Genomic DNA, 20,334 nt, shown 5'->3' on the forward strand with positions numbered 1-20,334 from the left:
TAGGTTTGCAAACAAGATTTGGAGCCACAAATGCATCATAGGCTGTTCTACACAGATCAAAAATAATTTAGGTTAGGAAGTTGTGGATCATAATATCCATATGTACACTACCATATGTACAAATTAATGTGTACAAACAATACCATATGTAGAAGTGAAATGTGACAAGCAACTCAAACTTTTCACTGTATTTAGAGGTAAATGTGAGAAGACAGCAAAGTGAGAATTGGTTAAGCTTTATCTTAATGACCCAAATTTGCTTACAACTTGTTTTTATGATAGAACAAAAGATACATTGCTTAAAATCAGAATTGTGTGTAAATTTCAAATATTTGTATTTAGACATTTAATCCTACAAAAATTTTCACTTATTCAAGCCAGATTTCTTTTCCTCAGATGTAAAATTAGAGGACAGCACTATGAATTTATCGTTAACTAATATCTTTCAGTTGCTAAGTCATGTCCAACTCTTTGAGACCCCATGGACTGCAGCATGCTAGGCTTCTCTATCCTTCACCACGTCCCAAAGTTTGCTCAAATTCATGTCCACTGAGTCAGTGTTGCCATCCAACCATCTGATCCTCTGTCACCCCCTTCTCCTTTTTCCTTCACTCTTTCCCAGCATCAGGGTCTTTTCCACTGAGTTGGCTCTTCATATCAGTTGGTCAGAGTATTGGAGCTTCAGCTTCAGCATCAATCCTTCCAATAAATATTCAGGGTTGATTTCTTTTAGGATTGACTGGTTTGATGTAGGATGACTAAGTGCTCTCAAGAGTCTTCTCCAACACCAAAATTCAAAAGCATCAATTCTTCGGTGCTCAGCCTTTTTCACTGTCCAATTCTCACATCTGCATGTGACTACTGGAAAAACTATAGCTCTAACTATATGAAACTTTGTCAGCAAATTGATGTCTTTTCTTTTTAGTACACTGTCCAGGTTTACCATAGCTTTCCTTCCAAGGAGCAAGCATCTTTTAATTGTATGGCTGAGAGTCACCATCTGCAGTGCTTTTGGAGACCAAGAACATAAAATCTGTCACTGTTTTCACATTTTCCTCTTCTATTTGCCATGAAGTGATGGGGCTGGATGCCATGATGTTAGCTTTCGTGAATGTTGAGTTTTAAGCCTGTTTTTTGCTCTCAAGACTAGAAAAATGACCTGCTACTCTCTCACTCCCAAACCCTTCCAAATTAGAATATTATATTCTTTGTATTGAAATCTAGTTGATATATGATATTATGTTATTTTCAAGTATACTACACAGAGATTTGACATTTTCAAAAGATATGAAATGATAACCACCATAAGTCTGGTAACCATCTGTTCCCAAGCAAAGTCATTAAATATTACTGATATTTATTAAAGTGTATGTTACATCTTGTGTGTTATTTATTTTTTAACTAGAATTTTGTACCTCTTAATCCCTTTTATCAGTGTTACTCACCTCCACCTTCTCTCCTCTGGCAACCACCAATTTGTTATCTCTATGGGCCAGTTACACTTTTGTTTTATTTTTTTGTTTTCAGACTCCACATATAATTGAGATCATACATTATTTGTCTTTTACTAGCTGATTTATCTCACTAAAACTTAACTTTCTAGATCCATAAATGTTGTAAAAATGTTAATATTTCACTTATTGTTATGGCTGAATAATATTATACCACACACACACACAATATCTCCTTTATCCATTTGTCTGTCATGTACACTTAGGTTGCTTCAATATCTTGGCTACTGTAAATAGTGCTACAATATACATTGGAGTGCATAAACATTTTCCAATTAGTGTTTTATATTTGGGGACAAATACCCAGAAGTGGAGTCACTGGATGATACCTTAGTTCTATTTTTAATTTTTTGAGAAACCTCCATACTGTTTCCCTTAGTGACTACACCAATCTACACTTTCACCAACAGTCTCGAGGGTTCCCTTTCTCCACATCCTCACCAACACTTGTGACTTTTTAATAGCCATTCTGATGTGTGTGAGGTGAGATCTCGTTGTGAGTTTGATTGGACTTCACTGATGATTACTAACCTCGAGCAAATTTTCATGTCTTTTGGCCATCTCCATGTCTTCCTTTTTCCTTTTCATACTGTTCATGGGGTTCTCAAGGCAAGACTACTGACGTGGTTTGCCATTCCCTTCTCCAGTGGACCACATTTTGTCAGAACTCTCCACCATGACCCGTCCATGTTGGGTGGCCCTACACAGCTTGGCTCATAGTTTCATTGAGTTAGAAAAGGCTGTGATCCATGTGATCAGTTTGGTGAGTTTTCTGATTGTGGTTTTCATTCTGTTTGCCCTCTGATGGATGTGGATAAGAGGCTTGTGGAAGCTTCCTGATGGGAAAGACTGACTGTGAGGGAAGCTGGGTCTTTTTCTGATGGACGGGGTCATGCTCAATAAATCTTTAATCCAATTTTCTGTTGATGGGGGGAGCTGTGTTCCCTCCCTGTTGTTTGGCTTGAGGCCAAATTATGGTAGGGGTAATGGTGATAATGGAGACTTCCTTCAAGATGACTTATGCCTACATTGTGAGATTCAGTGTCCCTGACGCTGTGGCAGGCCATTGTTGACCCGCACCTCTGCCAGAGACTCCCAGGCACACACAGGCAAGCCTGGGTCAGTCTCTTGTGGGAACGCTGCTCTTTTCTCCTGGCTCCCAGTGCGCACAAGGTTTTGTTTGTGCCCTCCAAGAGTCTGTTTCCCCAGTCCTGCGGAAGTTCCATAAAAAATCCCACTGGTCTCCAAAGTCAAATTCCCTAGAGGTTCTCAGTGCCTTTGCCAGATCCCCAGGTTGGGAAATCTGTTGTGGGTCCTAGAACTTTCTTAACAGTGTGAGAATTTCTTTGGAAGTATAATTGTTCTGCAGTTTGTGGGAGTCTGCTCAGCAAATTGATGGTGGGGCTAATGGCGAGCTCCTCCAAGAGGGCTTATGCCACATGCTGGCGTGTCCCAGGTCTGCTGCAGCCAGAGTCCCTGTCCCCACGGCAGGCCACTGCTGACCTGTGCCTCTGCTGGAGACACTCAAACACTCAAAGGCGGGTCTGGCTCAGTCTGTGTGGGGCCTCTGGGTGTCTGCACAGTTTTGTCTGAGCCCTCTGTGTGTCTCTGGTGGGTATGGGGTTTGATTCTAAATGCAATCTCTCCCCTCCTACTGTCTTGCTGAGGCTTCTCCCTTGCTCTTGGATGTGGGGTATCTTTTTTCGGTGGCATCCAACATTCTCCTGTCAATGGATGGTCAGTATCAAGTTGCAATTTTGAAGTTCTCTCAGAAGAGGATGAGCACATCCTTCTATTCTGCCATCGCAAGCTCTGGGAGTTGATGATGGACAGGGAAGCCTGGCATGCTGCAGACTATTTGCATGGGGTTGCAAATAGTTGGATGCAACTGAGCAACTGAACTGAACTGACTGATGTCTTCTTTGGAAAAATCTCTATTCAGATCCTATACCTAATTTTAAGCAGGTTTTTTTTTTTTTTAATATTGAGTTCTCTAAGTTCATTTTACAGTTTGGATATTAATCTCTTATTGGAGATATTGTTTGCAAATATATTCTCTCATTCAGTAAGCTGAATTTTTATTTCATTACTAGTTTCCTTTGCTATTCAAAAGCTTTATAGTTTAATGTAGTTGCATCTGTTTACTTTTGCTTTTGTTTTCCTTGCCTGAGGAGACAGATCCAAAAAATATTGCTAATACCAACCTCAAAAGACACAACATGTGTGGAGTTTTGTGGTCTCAGGCCTTACATTTAATTCTTTAATACATTATGAGTTTATTTGTGTATATGGTATGAGAAAATAATCCAGGTTGATTCTTTTGCGTGTAGCTATCCGGTTTTCCCAATAGCATTTATCAAAGAGGCTGTCTCCCTTCTCTGTATATTCTTGTTTCTGTCATCATACTTAATTGACCATGTAAACGTGGGTTTATTTCTGTGGTCTTTATTTTGTTCCATTGATCTATGTGTCTGTTTTTGGCCAGTACCATACTGTTTTTATTGCATTAGCTTTGCAATAAAGTTTGAAATCAGGGAACATGATAAATTCACATTTTTCTTTTCCAGGATTATTTTAACTTTTCAACATCATTTGTGTTTCCATACAAACTTCAGAATTATTTCTTCTAGTTCTATAAAAAATGACATTGATATTTTGAGAACAAAATTTCTGTCTCCATTAGATTTTTTTCATGGCTTTTTTCTGGATGCAATTGTAAATGAAATTGATTTTTTAATTTTTATTTCTGGTAATTCATTATTAACATATAGAAATGCAACAGATTTTTATATTAATTATGTATCCTTCACATTTACTGAATTTATTAGTTCTAATACTTTTTTGCTAGTGTCAAAGATTTTCTATGTATACTAACATGTCATTTTCAAACAGTGACAGGTTTACTTCTTCCTGTCAAATTTGAAGGCTTTTGATTTTTTTTTGTTTTTTGGTCTAATTGCTGTGACAAGGACTTCCAAAACTATGTTGGATGAGAGTGGCAAGAGTACACTTATCTTGTTCCTGAAATTTTAGTAAAAAGGCTTTCAGCTTTCCACAACTGAGTATGATGTTGACAGTGGATTTGCCACATATAGGCTTTGCCATGTTCCTTCTTTACCCACTTTGCTGAGAGTTTTGCCATAAATGAATATTGAATTTTGTCAAAAGGTTTTTTGGCATATATCTAAATGATCATGCTATTTGTTCTTCAATTTGTTAACATGGTCAATTTGCAGATACTCAATCATTCTTGCATCCCTGGAATAAATTCCTTTTGATCATGGTATATGATCCTTTTAATGTATTATTGAATTCAGTTTGCTGATACTCTGTTGGGAATCTTTGCATTTATGTTTATTAAGGATATAAGTCTGTAATCTTTTTTTGATGCTTTTGTCTGATCTTTGTAACAGAATAATGCTGATCTCATTGAACGAGTCTCATTCCTTCTTGTTCAATTTTTTTGAATAGTTGGAAAGGGTAAGTGACAGTTTTCTTTAAACAACTGGTAAAATTCACCTGGACTTTTGTTTGTTGGGAGTTTTTTAAAATTATTATTTGTAGTAGTATTGATTCACTTTCATTATTGATAATTGGTCTGTTCCTGGAATCTATTTCTCCTTGATTCAGTACTGGAAGATTGTACATTTCTAGGAATTTATCCATTTCATCCATATTGTCCATTTTACTGGTGTATAATTTTTCATGGTAGACTCATAATTCTTTGTATTTCAGTGTCAGAGACAACTTCTTTGATTTTTTATTTTATTTATTTGTGTTCTTTCTCTTTATATCTTGATGAGTCTGATTAAAGATTTGTCAATTTTGTGTATCTTTTCAAAGAAATAGCTCTTAGTTTCATTGATCTCTTGTATTGGTTTTTCCTTGGGGTGGGGGAGATACTCCCCTATTTCATTTATTTCAGCTCTGATCTTTATTATTTCCTTCCTTCTAACTTTGAGATGTGTTTGTTTGTTTGTTTTCTAGTTTTTAGGTTTGGGGATAGAGTGTTTGAGATTTTTCTTGCTGTTTGAGGTAGGTCTGTATTATTATTCACTTCTCTCTTAGAACTGTTTCTGCCATCTCTCACTGATTTTGAAATGTTGTGTTCCCACTTCCATTTGTCTTCAAGTTTTTTTTTTTAATTTTCCCTTTGATATTTTTAGTGACCCATTGGTTGTTTAGTAGCATATTTTTTTGGATACACATGTTTGTGTGTTCTGTATTTTTTTAAAATTGTAGTTGAAAACAATTATAGTTGATTTCTAGCCTCATACTGCTGTGGTCACCAGAGATATATGCCCTAGGGCTGCCCCTATATAATCTGTGAGCCCTCCTCTGTTGAGGTAGGCCTGACTTCTGTGGGCATGCTGGTAAGCAAGGCTCTTCGCAGCCCATCTGACTGCAAGGGCCTGCCTCATGCAGTGACTGTGGCCAGTGGTGGGCGAGGCTGGGTCCCAAATGCCTGGCCCCAAGACTGAGGTCCAAGGGGCCACAACACTGGTGCCAGTCTGCCAGTGGTCACAGCAAGGTCCCGTCATGGCTGGCTGTATAGCATAAGGGCAGTGGAGCTGGTGTCAGTCCACTGGTAGGTAGGTGGGTAAGCCTGCAGTTCTAGTAGGCTAGAGAGAGGGTCCCTAAATGGCACTTTCCAGCACCAGTGTCCACACAGTGGAACAAGCCCCCATAATGGCTGCAGCCAGCATCTCCAACCCTACAGGGAGTCCCAGTTGCCTCCTGCCTCTTCAGGAGACTTTTCAAGATGAGCAAGGGGACCTGATCCAGGCTCCTCTAAAACTATTGCCTCTGTGCTAATACTTATAAGTGTGAGATTTTACATACACCCTTTTGGAACAGAGACTTTGTTTCCATAGTCTCTGGCTCCCCCAACATAAGCCCCACTGATTTTCAAAGCTGGACACTCTAGGGGCTCGTCTCCCCAATACAAGACCACCAGTCTAAGGAGCCCAGTTTGGGACTGAGATCCCTCACTTCTAGGGGAGGACCCCTGTTATTGTGGGTCACAGACTGAGGGATGGGGGTCCTGACCTATTACATCTCCATTTCTCTTGTGCATCTTCTTGTGGTTCCTTCTTTATTAAGAAGAATCTCACAGAGTTTGCAAAAGCCAAAAATTATTCAAAAAGATTTTATTATAGGAAATAAATACTACATTTAAATGAATTTAGCAATTAATGAATGGAAATCTAAAGTGTTATTTAGAGAACAAACATAGATTCTAAAAAGTACTTATTTTACAAAATACTTAAGACAATTGAGGAGAATAATGACAAAATCTGATCACATTACATTTTTCCCCAGTCAATTTTCATAAAAATTACCAATGAAATGTTACTTCCTAAATATAGAGAGTCCTCCCTTAGTCTGGTCCCCATCTTGCTTTGGGTATAGCACTGCCCTCCTTTTTCAAACTCTCAGCTTCCCCAACTTTTGTAACATTTTTCTTTCACTTCTCACTCTCTGTTACTTCTCAGTTCCTTTGCTTATGCTGTTCCTTCAGTTCAGTTCAGTCGCTCAGTCATATCCGACCCTTTGCGACCCCATAAATCGCAGCACGCGATTCCATCACCAACTCCTGGAGTTTACTCAAACTCATGTCCATCGAGTCAGTGATGCCATCCAGCCATCTCATCCTCTGTCGTCCCCTTCTCCTCCCACCCCCAATCCCTCCCAGCATCAGGGTCTTTTCCAATGAGTCAACTCTTTGCATGAGGTGGCCAAAGTATTGGAGTTTCAGCTTCAGCATCAGTCCTTCCAATGAACACTCAGGACTGATCTCCTTTAGGATGGACTGGTTGGATCTCCTTGCAGTCCAAGGGGCTCTCAAGAATCTTCTCCAATACCACAGTTCAAAAGCATCAGTTCTTCTGCGCTCAGCTTTCTTCACAGTCCAACTCTCCTTAAATGTCAACAAATGCCAAGGTTGTGACCTCCCAGTCTTATGTTGTTCTATATAATTTGCACCATTTCCTCTAGACAGGAGATTCTCCGTTCAGCCTCCAACTGACTTCCAGATCCAAATTTTCAACTGCCTAAAATATTGACTGTATTTTAAAAGATCTTGATTATGCATTCACACCTCAAGTTTACCATGATAAATCTAATATATTTCAATTTATCTTGCAACTTTTTATATCTCCATCTGAGTTGTCCATGTGGTATCACAATTATCTACTTTACTAATTCTATTAGCTTCCTAGGGCTGCCATAACAAATCTCCACAAACTGAGGGTGTTATAGCAACAGGAATTTACTCTCTCAGTTCTGCATACTAGAAGTCTGAAATCACGTTATTGGCCAGGTTCGCCCTTCCGGAAATTCTGAGGGAGAATCTGTTCCATGGTTTTCTCCTAGTTTCTGGTCACTGCCAAAAATCCTTGGTGTTTCTTGGATTGTAGACCCATCACACCAGCCTCTGCCTCTATGGTCACATGTCTTTCTCCATGTGTTTCTTCCATGTTTTCACTTGGCCTTCTTATAGGAAGGACTCCAGTCATTAGATTACGAGCCCACTCTACTCCAGTGTGACCTCATCATAAACAGTTACATCTGTAAAGACTCTGTTTCCAAGTACAGTCACATTCTGAGGCTCTGGATGGACATGAATTTTGGCAGAACACTATCAATGTCTTACGTTCACCAAATTTGACATTTCCTACTGTTACACTAATCCACAGATTTTAACTCAACTCTCTTCCCTCTTCAAATCATACTTTTTCCTCATCACAATTAATTACCATCCTTCTTTTTACAATAACTTTCTAAAACACAGCTAATAATGTTCCTCTTCTGTTTAGAATTCTGTTATGGTTCTTCAGTGGTCTCAATTGACCTTTCAAGCTAAATTACAGGTGATTGGAGATCCTATATTAAAATGTTTGAGCCTTTATTGTCCTCAACAAGGCAGCAACTAACACATTTTTCCTCAGGCTTTTGAGTATCTTCCCTCTACATCATTAAAGTATCATTCCTCCTCCTCTGTAGACTCATCCCTGACTACTATCTAGTCATTTTGCCATCCATTTGTGTTACATTAAAGCTACAATCTTAAACTAGAGACCATGTATCACAGGGTGCACATGAAAACTTTCCTAGAGCCCTATATACACCAATCGTTTTTAAAGAATCAAGTTCAAAATCTAAAATTTACACACATACTCTTTCGTAAAACTGGTATTCCTAAGTCGCCTGCCAATGAGTTTTTCTTTCCTACCTTCCTCTCACATTGGCTTTTTTCTCAGTTGCCAAAGAAAAGCCTACTTCTAACCCACCCCAACACTTCTATGACACGTTGTCCTGGAGTGCAAAAGTTTTTGCAATCCCAAACACAGGGACAATTGTTAATTATGTAATTTTCTTGCCTCTATCTGATTGAATTTAGGAAGTAAGGAATAGTGTTATAATTCTCTTATTTGCTATCAACTGCTTTTAGAAGTGAGTTTCCTCTGAATTCTTATCAAAGAGAGAAATAAACTGTATTTTAACAATAACTAATTCTTTTTTTTTTATTTATTTATTTATTTATTTATTTTTTTAATTAGTTGGAGGCTAATTACTTCACAACATTTCAGTGGGTTTTGTCATACATTGATATGAATCAGCACAATAACTAATTCTTTATTCCTCCATAAGCACATATTCAGTTCAGTTTAGTTCAATCACTCAGTCATGTCCGACTCTTTGCAACCCCTTGGACTGCACCACTCCAGGCTTCCCTGCTCACCACCAACTCCCGGAGCTTGCTCAAACTCTTGTCCACGAGCCCATGATGCCATCCAACCATCTCATCCTCTGTCGTCCCCTTCTCCTCTGACCTTCAATCTTTCCCACCATCAGGATCTTTTCCAATGCATCAGTTCTTCATATCAGGTGGCCAATGGACTGGAGTTTCAGCTTCAGCATCAGTCCTTCCAATGAATATTCAGGGCTGATTTCCTTTAGGATTGACTAGTTTGATCTCTTTGCAGTCCAAGGGACTCTCAAGAGTCTTCTCCAACACCACAGTTCAAAAGCATCAATTATTTGTCACTCAGCTTTCTTCATAGTCCAACTCTCACACAAAATCTAAATGGCTTATCCATGTCAATCAGAGATGACCATCAATAAAACTTTACTCTCATGCTTGTTTATCAAAATTTATAAAATATATATACTGTTTCCTAGATTCTTCACCAAGGAGTTACGAGGAATAATTCTTTTAAAAATATACAATATGAACTAGAATTATCAAATATAACTCAAAAGAACCTGTGTTATATAAAGCATATTTCATTGGTTCCCTCATACTCCCATATGATTTTTTATTTTATGGACTATTTTTTCTTCATCTCCATTTTTTCATTCATTCACAAAATTACCTAAGGAGAAATACATTTATAACTTCTGTATATACATTGGTGGACGAGAAGATAGGCAAGGATTACTGTAGAAAAATGCTAGAAAAAACAGAAAAGGTGGAATAGATTAGCATACTGATGTTCAGCTAACACAAAAAGAAAAATACAGAGTATGTGAAATATAGCTATGGATTAGAAATAGTGACATGCTTTATAATACAATTTTCAATATGCAACTGTAAGATATGTTTGCACAGTATAAACTTGTGCTATTAAGGGCCAATTATATGATCAAATAAGACATGGATAATTCAGGAAAAGAAAAGCATTCCCTTTAAGTCTTAGTGCTTGAATTAGACATTTTGACAGTTTGAACATCTGACTTTACAGTCAGTAATCCACCAAGCCTCAACCTTACTTTTTATGGATTTTTTTAGTGCACCGAAGTACATCAAAAAAGGTCAAAGAAAAAGGTTGAAAGTAGTGGGTTTATTTATTCAACAAACATTTATTAAAAATATACCTTGTCCTAGATCTTGCAAAATATAAAGAAAACATACAGTTCCTGATCTTGAAAATGTCAGCCTAGGATAATGTCAAATACAAACAGCTTCAAAAATCCCAGATGCACTAGATCACCAAGATCTTGTTGTAAGAATTGTATTCCTGAATGCTTCCGAATGTCACAAGCAAGGTCCTATTATACAAAATCCTACAAACCCATAAACTGAACACATACACATATACTTATGGACACAATTCATCTTTTCCATATACCCACTACATACAAGCCTCTCTTTCTGAATTCAAATTTTTATTAATGTTCTCATAAATCTAGTCTCCTGTAATAGTAATCTTTGTGAATTTAGTCTCTCGCAATAAAAACTTAGAAATTATTCTTGATTCTTTACTTGGATTTATCCAAAATACCCAGAAAGTTCAAATTCTTTGATTTCTGCCTCAAAAACACTTCTTTAGTCCATGTTTCGTTCATCAGTTCTAACCTAACCTGTTAGCTCCCTTCCTTGCCTATGTGCATTTACTCTGCTCCTCTTCAATTCTCCCACTATTGCCACCTTCCCTTTGCTCACACACCTCATTTGCTTGGCATTCTCCTTTGGTTCCCATTAGCCTAGAGGTCAGTGTTTAAACCCTGAAGCAGGCTAAACAGGAACCATCATAACCTGAGCCCGCTCCCCTTTTCAGACCTAACCACTGCCGCTCCTGCCGCCCCCCAACCTGGCCCCTACATGCACACACTGCCTTCCAGTCACACCAAAACACTTGCTCAACATGTCATATTTATTTCACATTTTCGAGCGTGTTGTTCTCAAGGCCAGGAGGGGCCTCGTTTCACTTTTCTGTCAAAGACATTCCAGCCCTTCCAGACTTGTGGTGCTCTCTCTGTGGGGCCACTCTGATCCCCAGGCCAAGTTCAGTGTGAGCATAGCATTCTGTATGTATTTTTATTGCTCATCATAGCTACTTATTTACATCCTTGCTTCCCCCATTAAACTGTGATCATCCAAAGGGCTAGTCTCTGTTCAACATATCTTTCTGTTTCCAGCACGAAAAGTAGAAACTCAATAACTGTTTGACAAATGAACAAGCTTCTAGGCATACTAAGATTTTAAGCAGAAATTTATGACATGATATAAAGGACAGCAAGTTTTCATCAGAAAATAAAAATGCTTTCTTGGTTTTGTGGACTGAATGCCCTCCTATTTCTGTATTGCATATGATGTATCAGGTTTTCTTCCACTGCTGCTCCATCTGCTCCATCCTTGAATGGTTTATAAAGGTCTTAATGGGACACAAACACACCTGAAGAATCTTGATGCTTAAGCAGGACTTTAGACATTTGAAAGAGGTGCAAATTATACTATGATAATTGTAAGTGGAGAAAGAAAGATACCAACGGTCAAGGAATTTGTAAACAGTTAGGTATGATATATTTGTGGACCTGGTGGAAAATGGAGAGGGGCTCATACTAGAGTCCTTTTTAAATAGAATGCACAGGCTACCCAGTTCCACTGTGAACCCCATGGGTTCCCATTTGGAAGGGAGATGGAAAAGGCAGACATGGATGTGAGAAGGTGAGAATGGATGGAACTTACGTGGGTCTATGTAGACCCAGTGTTAGACTCAGAAGAAGAGTCGAGAGTGAGTTAGAGCTTTGAGGATAAACTATGAGGAAACATAGACCATTATAAAATATACTAGTTTATAAAGTAAGTCCACTCCATACAAGCCTTCAAGCTGCACACTTTCAAAGATGCAATCATGTGTTCACATGTCCAGTAGTGTAAGTTAGCTCACGTGTCTGACATACATTGGCACATGCGTGCAAACTCCACAAGTGGTTGTACTTTTGTGCAATTTGTTGTACAGTGCTGTATAGAGTACAGTAGTAGAGTATCTTTATTTCAAGCCCAAGATGTCCAGAAGCAACTGCAAAAGCAGCTGTGATATAGCTGGTACTGCTAAGAAGTGCCAAGCAATAACAATGGAAACAAAAAGAAAATAATTGAGAGAGTAGAGTGAGGCAGAAAGATGGTAGACATCACTTGTTCTTACAACATGAATTGTTCAACCATCAACATGGTTCTAAAGAAGAAGGATGAACTCATGGAGCTTGTGAAGTCTGCTGTGCCGATGACGTCAACAATAAAATCGAAGCAGCAAGGAAGAGTGATGGACGAGGTGCAGAAACTTCTCTGTGTCAATGCAGGATCTGCATCAGCATCGAGTCCCACTCAGCTTAATGCTGCCTCAAGAGAGAGCTGAGAGCCTTTATGAAGACTTGAAGAAGACACATGGTGAAGAGTCAGACGGCACGCCTTTTAACGCCAGCCATGGCCGATTTCATCAGTCCAAGGCTAGAGCCAACCTTTACAGTGTAAAAGTCAGTGGCAAGGCAACAAATGCAGATATGGTAGCTGTCTAGAAATTCCCTGAAATGCTTTTTTGAGAAATTATTGATGAAGTCACGTATTTATCCCAGCAGGATTTTAATGTGGATGAGACAGGACTGTACTAAAGAGGATGCAGACTAAAGTTGCATCAGTAAGGAGGAAAAGTGATACTGAGCTATGAAGCAGCAAAAGATAGGCTAACTCTTGTTTGGTGGCAATGCTTCTGGTGACATGAAGCTGAGGTCTCTCTTAGTCATTCTGAGAATCCAAGAGCCCTTATAAACATAGCCCATGGACTTTCTTCCCATTGTGGGGAAGAGTACTATAACCCCAAAGCTTAAGTTACATAGGCAATTTTCCAGAACTGGTTTTTTCCACCACTTTATCCTGGAGGTAGAGAAATATTGCTTGGAGAAGGACATCCCATTCAACATTCTTTTGCTGCTTGACAATGCTTGGGTCACCACCACCACCACCACCCGCCGCCCCCCCCCCCGCCCAATTCATGGAAAACTTTCATCCTAGGATCAAAGTACTGCATAGGTCATTCATCCAACCTATGGACCAGGGAACTATAGTGACTTTCAAGAAACATTATTTACATTACACTTTGTCAGGCAGTGAAGACAGGAATGAACCAGGAACAACCCTGTGACCACATTGGGAGGACTGTAACACCTGTCTGGTGGCTCAGACAGTAAAGAATGCACATGCAGTGCAGGAGACCTGGGTTTGATCCCCAGGCTGGGAAGATTCCCTGGAGAAGGGCATGGCAACCCACTCCAGGATTCTCATCTACAAGACCATGAAAACCCTGGTTATGCTTGGCATGAGGTTACAGCTGTCACCAAGAACGGTATTTGGGAGAACCTTTGTCTGCAGTTTGTTCACAATTTTCGTGGATAAGGAGTCCAAAGAGGTCTTCAGCAACTTAATGACCTTCACTGAAAAGCTGGAGCTAGGTCTGCAAGAGGATGACTTCACTGGACTCCTTGCTGTGCAAACACAAGAGACTTGCTAATGAAGGCCTGATGGCATTGGAGGCTCAGAGGAAGACCAAAAAGAAACAAGAACAAAAGGAAACAGTCTGTCACTGTTTCCACTGTTTCCCCATCTATTTGCCATGAAGCGATGGGACCGGATGCCACAATTTTAGTTTTCTGAATGTTGAGCTTTAAGCCAACTTTTTCACTCTCCTCTTTCACTTTCATCAAGAGGCTCTTTAGTTCTTCTTCGCTTCCCGCCGTAAGGGAGGTGTCATCTGCATATCTGAGGTTATTGGTATTTCTCCCAGGGAAGGCAGAATTGAATCCAGCAAGGAGTCAGAAGCTCTGCCACCAGTGTGGTATGTGAGGGACACTGCCGCTCGCCCTGCCTCCCACTGCTGACCATCCCCCACCCCACCCCTCCTCCAGTCAGCATCTCTTCTGGCCTGTTCACTCCATGCCAGCCCCTGGACGCCAGATGTTGCACTGTACCATTGTACCCTTCAAGGTACTGCACTGTAAGATTAAAAATGTTTTCTTTATTTTGTGTTTGTATTTTACATATTATTTATGTGAAAAGTATTACAAACCTATTACAATACAGTAGTATATAGCCAATTGTGTTAGTTGTACCCAGGCTAACTTTGTAGGACTTATGAACAAATTGGACTTACGAACCCACTCTTGGCACTCGTCTTTATGCAGGAGACTTACTATATGCTTTATTTTGTATGTTTTCTTAGAAGGGAAGTTTATTAAAGCATACTAGATGTATTAGTTTTCTACTATAGCTTCACACATTATGGCAATTCTAGAGACTTAAAACAGCAACCGGTTACTAGCTCACATTTCCATAGCTCAGAAGTTTGTGTGGGCTTGGCTGGGTTCTCTGCTTTAGGCGTCACACAGTTGAAATTAAGGTACCAGCCAGGCCTGGCTGGGCTCTTATCTGGAGGCACCAAAGAAGAATCCCCTTCTAAGCTTATTCAATTATTGGCAGAATGCAGTTTCTTACAGTTGTAGGACTGAAGTCCTTGCTTCCTTGTTGTCTACTAGCCAGGGATCACTCTCAGCTCCTGGAGGCTTCATGCAGTTCTTATCAGGGGACTCCTTTCTCCTTCAAAGCCAAAAATGGAGAATTTCCCTCAAATGAAATTCCCCTTGTGCTTCAAATCTCTGACTTTCTGCTCTGTCACCAGTTGGAGAAATTGTCTGCTTTTAAAGACTCATTTGATTACATCAGACACATCTATGTAATTTCCTTATCTTAAAGTCAACTGAGCCACATAACGCAACCAATTACGGAAGTAAACTCCACCATATTCACTGTCCCTGGGATTACATAGGACATGCAAACCAAGGAGACATCTCAGAACTCTGCCTACCATGTCAGCTATACCTTTTTTTCTTCTCATGATACAATCTAATGACAGAATCACAGAATCAGTTCAGTTCAGTCGCTCAGTCGTGTCTGACTCTGTGACCCCATGGACTGTATCACAGAATAGTCATTTTCTATTTTTGGATTCTAGTTTTTCAGTGGGAAGTCTGTATTGCACAAGCACTATATCCATCAAATTTTATTCCTGAGCTGTTCTATTCAATTGTAGAAAGGAACGGTTAATACATTTTCTTGGGTGTATAGGAACGAGGAAGAACCTTAATCCCTCCCCATCTGTATCTCTTTATGGATCTGACTCTGTCACCTTTTTTTTTTTCCATTTCATCCAAAAAGCAAACCACCTGTGGCCCCTGTTATTAATGACTACGCGGATGCCCAGCTACACAACCTGGTAAGAAGACTGCGTCAAAGAACAGATTTCTACAAAAGAAAACTAGTGGAAGGCGATATGTCCTCACCTGAAAGCAGTCCCCAAACTGGTGAGTGCAGTTACCTCAAAGTTCTGGGACGAAGGTTATCAGTGGGTATGTATCAGTATTTTGCAAATGGTTTCGCTTGGGCTTCCCCAAAAGCAGTTTCCCCAAGACAATGACTTAGCTAGGAATATTTTACATTGAGGGTGGTGCTGGAGGTAAGACAGCAGGAGAAGAGAAGGGAGTTAAGACAATAAAGTGTGCTAACGGCAGGGTTACTGCGGAGGGCCGTTGGGGCTTGATTCAGCTGAAAGGCTGTGTGGACGACACATAAGAATCACCCTGATGGAAGAGGGAGCTGGGAGATCAGCCCACGAGCTCCTGTCCTTCGTCGGCTGAGGTTGCTGCCGGGGCAAGCTGCTAATGTGTTGTGCTGTGCTGATTCACTCAGTCGTGCCCGACCCTTTGTGACCCTCTGGACCCTAGCCCACCAGGCTCCTCTGTCCATGGGATTTCCAGGCAAAAACACTGGAGAGGGTTGCCATTTCCTAATACTCCAGCACTTTAAGCAAGCCAGCTGGGAGACAATGCCCTGGCAGGGATATAATAGTTTCTTTTTAAAGAGAAGGGGCTAAAATATAGTCATTATAGCTTTATAAAGATATGCTGAAAAGAATGTTTTGAGCTTTACTTACCCATAACTATAAAGACATGAATAAAGCTAAAGAAGCACTAAGCTAAAACCTGTGGAATGGTGTATATTTGTAAAGTTTCTGTTCAATGTGAATTCAAAGCACTAACTACTTATGCTCCAAAATACGTGGGAATGAGGCTTGTATTTAAAATATCCTATTTGCAACACCTTGAGGACATTTAAGTTAAACTTTAAACCTGCTGCTGCTGCTGCTGCTGCTGCTAAGTCACTTCAGCTATTTCTTTCTAAATTTCAGTGTTTTCGTTACTTAGGTATTTTCACAAACGACAATATTGTAAATGTCATAAAACGCCTCATCTGCCGGCATGAAGGAAGATTACAAAATGTTTTCATGCCAAACAATCTAAACTTTTTCCTCCCTAAGCTAACTTAACCTCTTAAAAATCTTTTCATCTTTTTTTCTCCTATAAAGCAAAGCCCACAGTTGTATCATCAACACAAGAAAGCAGTGCTAAGCTTAAAGAAGAGCATTCCCAGAAGGTGCCCCTGACCCAGCACCTAAAGCGGCTCAGACTTCCAAAAAGCATAGATTCCTACACAGGTACTGTCAAGTAGTGGACTGTCTCAGTGGGAGGGCTGGCTATTCCCAAGAACCCCTGAAACCCAAGGTCACAGATGGCTTCCATGTTCTCTAGCCAGTATTCTGAGCCTGTCTAGAAACCACTATTTAAACTGTATTGTCTGCAATGGATCATTTGCCCCTTTCTGGTGAAAATAGGATATAAAAATATTCCTGTCTGTTTTTAAACACTCCAAAGCCCGCCCAGTCCTTAATTATCTTTGAAAAGAAGCATTCAGCAACATGTTCATTGAACACTCTCCCCACCAAAAGAAAAAAAAAGAATAACCCTTATAAAGTATGTCATCTTCCTTGACTTCACATTGTTCACAATGAATTAATTGAACAAATCCCGTCCCCAGCCTCCCCGAACCGAGGAAAGCCCTGGGTGCAGTCGTGGACTGCCCTCGCCGCTGACTCACCCTGTTCTCCACCTCAGTCACCCCCGGGTGAGCAAGATGCGGCCCTTGGTTCACAAGCCCTGGGTGACCCTGCAGCTCCACTGCGGACCCGCTGAAGGCCGCCGGCTGCAGTTGCAGACACAGCGAGGCCTGCGACTTTTCCTCGGGTTCCCCTGCCCTGGTGCTAATCGTGCGGTTACTCCGGCAGAGCGACGCAGTGGCCACTTCTCTAGGAAACAGGAAGGATGCCCTCCAAAGTTAGGAACGCTGCTAAGATCGCCTAACATCCCTCCTAAAGCCCGGGGCCTCGGCTCTAGGGGCAGAACCTCGTGATTGTTGTAAATAGAGCCTCGTACAGAAATTGCTTCTCTCCAGCGGGGAGTGCCCCAACTTTACCAAACTAGGCACAGAATGGTTTTAATGCCATGTGGATTGCTCCTGTCACTTTTCTTCCAGATCGAGGCTACCTCCTGTGGCTCTCGCTTGTCACCATCGCCTTTAACTGGAACTGCTGGTTTATACCCCTGCGAGTGGTCTTCCCGTACCAGACACCACACAACGCGGGCTACTGGCTCATTACCGACATCGTGTGCGATACCATCTACCTTTTCGATCTGCTATTAATCCAGCCCAGGCTCCAGTTTATGAGAGGAGGAGATATAATAGTAAGTAGGGGCTCGGGAGAAGCAGAAACTGACAAAGGAATATCAAAGACTGAACTAAAAAAACCAGTTAACGTTTGCTTGTTGTTAATTTAACGTCTGAGGGACTGCACGCCTGGGTCTTGAACCACTGGAACGATCAGTATAGTAACAGCGGTAACAAAACAGCCGCTGCGCCCTCCCCCGTGTCGGGCTCTAGGTTCCTCATTTTAAAAATAACAACAGTAGTGCCTTCACATTGTCGGTGGGGAGACTAGATGAACTGACGCCCGGAGGGTGCCCGCAACTGTGTCTGCCGCCTGTCTCCTTTCCGCACCTCACTTTCCAGATCCATCACACCTCATTCCTCAGCATCAAGCGCCCTGGGCGATCCATTTCGGAAAGAGCGTTCTCACCCTCATCTTCTCCTGGATTTATTCTCATTGTTGCGTGAATTTCACAGTCAAGCCAATCAATCTAAGACAGAAAGAGAAGAACAAGTTTTCACAAGTACACGCCCACATCTCCTATACTCCCCTGCCCCCCAGGCCCCTCCCAATTCACTAAAAGGATGCTGCTTTTCCAACCCACGTGCCCTGGGGTATCTTAGCCACAGTCCTGGCGAGGGCTGCAGAAAACAGACCCTCCGGGGTCACCCTCGGGTGAGCAGAGCAACCAAGTGCGTGGCACCTTGGGCTTGTACACGGTTTTGAAGAAAAAAGTGGTAGGTTCCTTAACCTCCTGAATATTTTCTTTTGAATCCTTAGATGACTTTAAGTTATCAAAAAGCTGAAAGGAGTAGTTTTGCTTTTTTTTTTTTTCTTTAAAAATACCATTTGATGGAGAATGCCTTCTGCAATTGAAATCTCTCCTAGGAAGAAATTCTAAAGGTCAGAGCTAAAGTTATAGCAAAAATCTATTCAAAACATGCCTTGTGCGGACTTCAGCGCATCAGTTAACTCGGCAGTCCTCTGAGCGCACTGGCAGGTTGATGAACGATGATGACCGCACACAAATCAGAAGGAAACACGCCCCCCCACCCCCACCCCCCGAGAAAGTGAGCACTAATTTCCACCTCCATTAGATGTGCAAGAGGGGGAGAAAAATCAATGTTTGACAAATGGAAAATGACAAAATCAGCAAAGGGAAACTTTATTTTCAATTTTCGAAGACATCTTTGCACATAATGGAGTGTTAAAACCAAGAAAAATAACCAATAAAAATACACTCAATGGGCTCCATTTAAAACTCATTATCACAAGACACTAATATAGAGCAGGAACTAATCGCTTTGTTTGCTCAAATGAAATTTAATGGTTTCTTTAATTCAGAGTAGGTAGCTTTAGACTTTGAAACGTGATTACATGTTGCTAAGAGGACAATCCAAGTTGAGTACCCAACCTGAAAGTCTCACTGCAGTTGAGCTATCTGTGTGACCTTTGTTTTACACCACCAAATTATTCATTCAACAAACATTTGTTAAATACCTACAGTTACCAGATACTCCAGGGCAGAGTACGGAAATATTAATTCCCCAAAGGCTTCAGGGAAAATAGATATCAGATTGAGTTCCGGAGGCCACAACAGAGGGAATGGTGAGTGTTTACAAGTTTTCCACAGTATTTATGTGCAATATCTTTCTTCTGAAAATGATGCTGCATAGAGAGCAGAATTTTGATTCAAGGACCAAAAAAAAACCTCATTTAAAATGTCCTTTATAGACAGCAGGAGTAGAGCTGGGAATGACCGTGGAGGTTATTTAGATTTGAGATTTGCACTCACAATACTTTGCTGAGCCTGCCAATCACGGGGATCCATGGAAACCCTCATCACCTTCTGTGAAAGAGGTGAAAGGTTAGCCGCTCAGTTATGCCTGACTCTTTGCGACGCATGGACCATAGCCCACCAGGTTCTTCTGTCCGTGGAACTCTCCAGGCAAGAATAGCCATTCCCTTCTCCAGGGCATCTTCCCAACCCAGGGATCGACCCCGGGTCTTCTGCGTTGCAGACGGATTCTTTACTTCCGAGTCACCAAGGAAGCCCTCCTAGTGACCACGTCTATCAGGCCTGCCCTTTGTCAACTGCCTTTGGTGAGGTAGTTGCTATTTATAAACTGATCTGAAGAAAAGTAACCACTCTCTTCTCTTCGCTCTGCAAATTTTACTCATATTTCTGTTATTTAATTGGTATATAACCATCAAGCTCACTATGACTTAGTAGAAATAAATAGTAATAGACTAGGATCAAGTTTCACCTCTGAAATTAACTTACAGTAATACTTGAAGAAAATAAATTCATCCCTTCATTGTGTACTATCTTTGTCATCCATAAAATAGAACTATTACATCCACCTCATAAACTTATTGTGAAGATTAAATAAGACAACATGAACACCTAGCCCAGGGTCTGGCTTCTAGAAGATTGCAGTAAAGTG

The 20,334-nt window shown here is 40.7% G+C and overlaps 1 protein-coding gene across 1 annotated transcript in view; it reads left to right on the forward strand.

Moving 5' to 3' along the window:
• CNGB3 (cyclic nucleotide gated channel subunit beta 3) overlaps window positions 1-20,334 on the forward strand; it is a 174,501-nt gene that overhangs the window by 69,526 nt on the left and 84,641 nt on the right. Inside the window, exons 4-6 of the mRNA XM_043880041.1 lie at window positions 15,505-15,650; window positions 16,712-16,840; window positions 17,716-17,924. Coding sequence (XP_043735976.1) covers window positions 15,505-15,650; window positions 16,712-16,840; window positions 17,716-17,924 — 484 coding nt within the window. The remainder of the gene's footprint in view (window positions 1-15,504; window positions 15,651-16,711; window positions 16,841-17,715; window positions 17,925-20,334) is intronic.

Source organism: Cervus elaphus, chromosome 21, assembly GCF_910594005.1.
Source record: "Cervus elaphus chromosome 21, mCerEla1.1, whole genome shotgun sequence".
Lineage (NCBI taxonomy): Eukaryota > Metazoa > Chordata > Mammalia > Artiodactyla > Cervidae > Cervus > Cervus elaphus.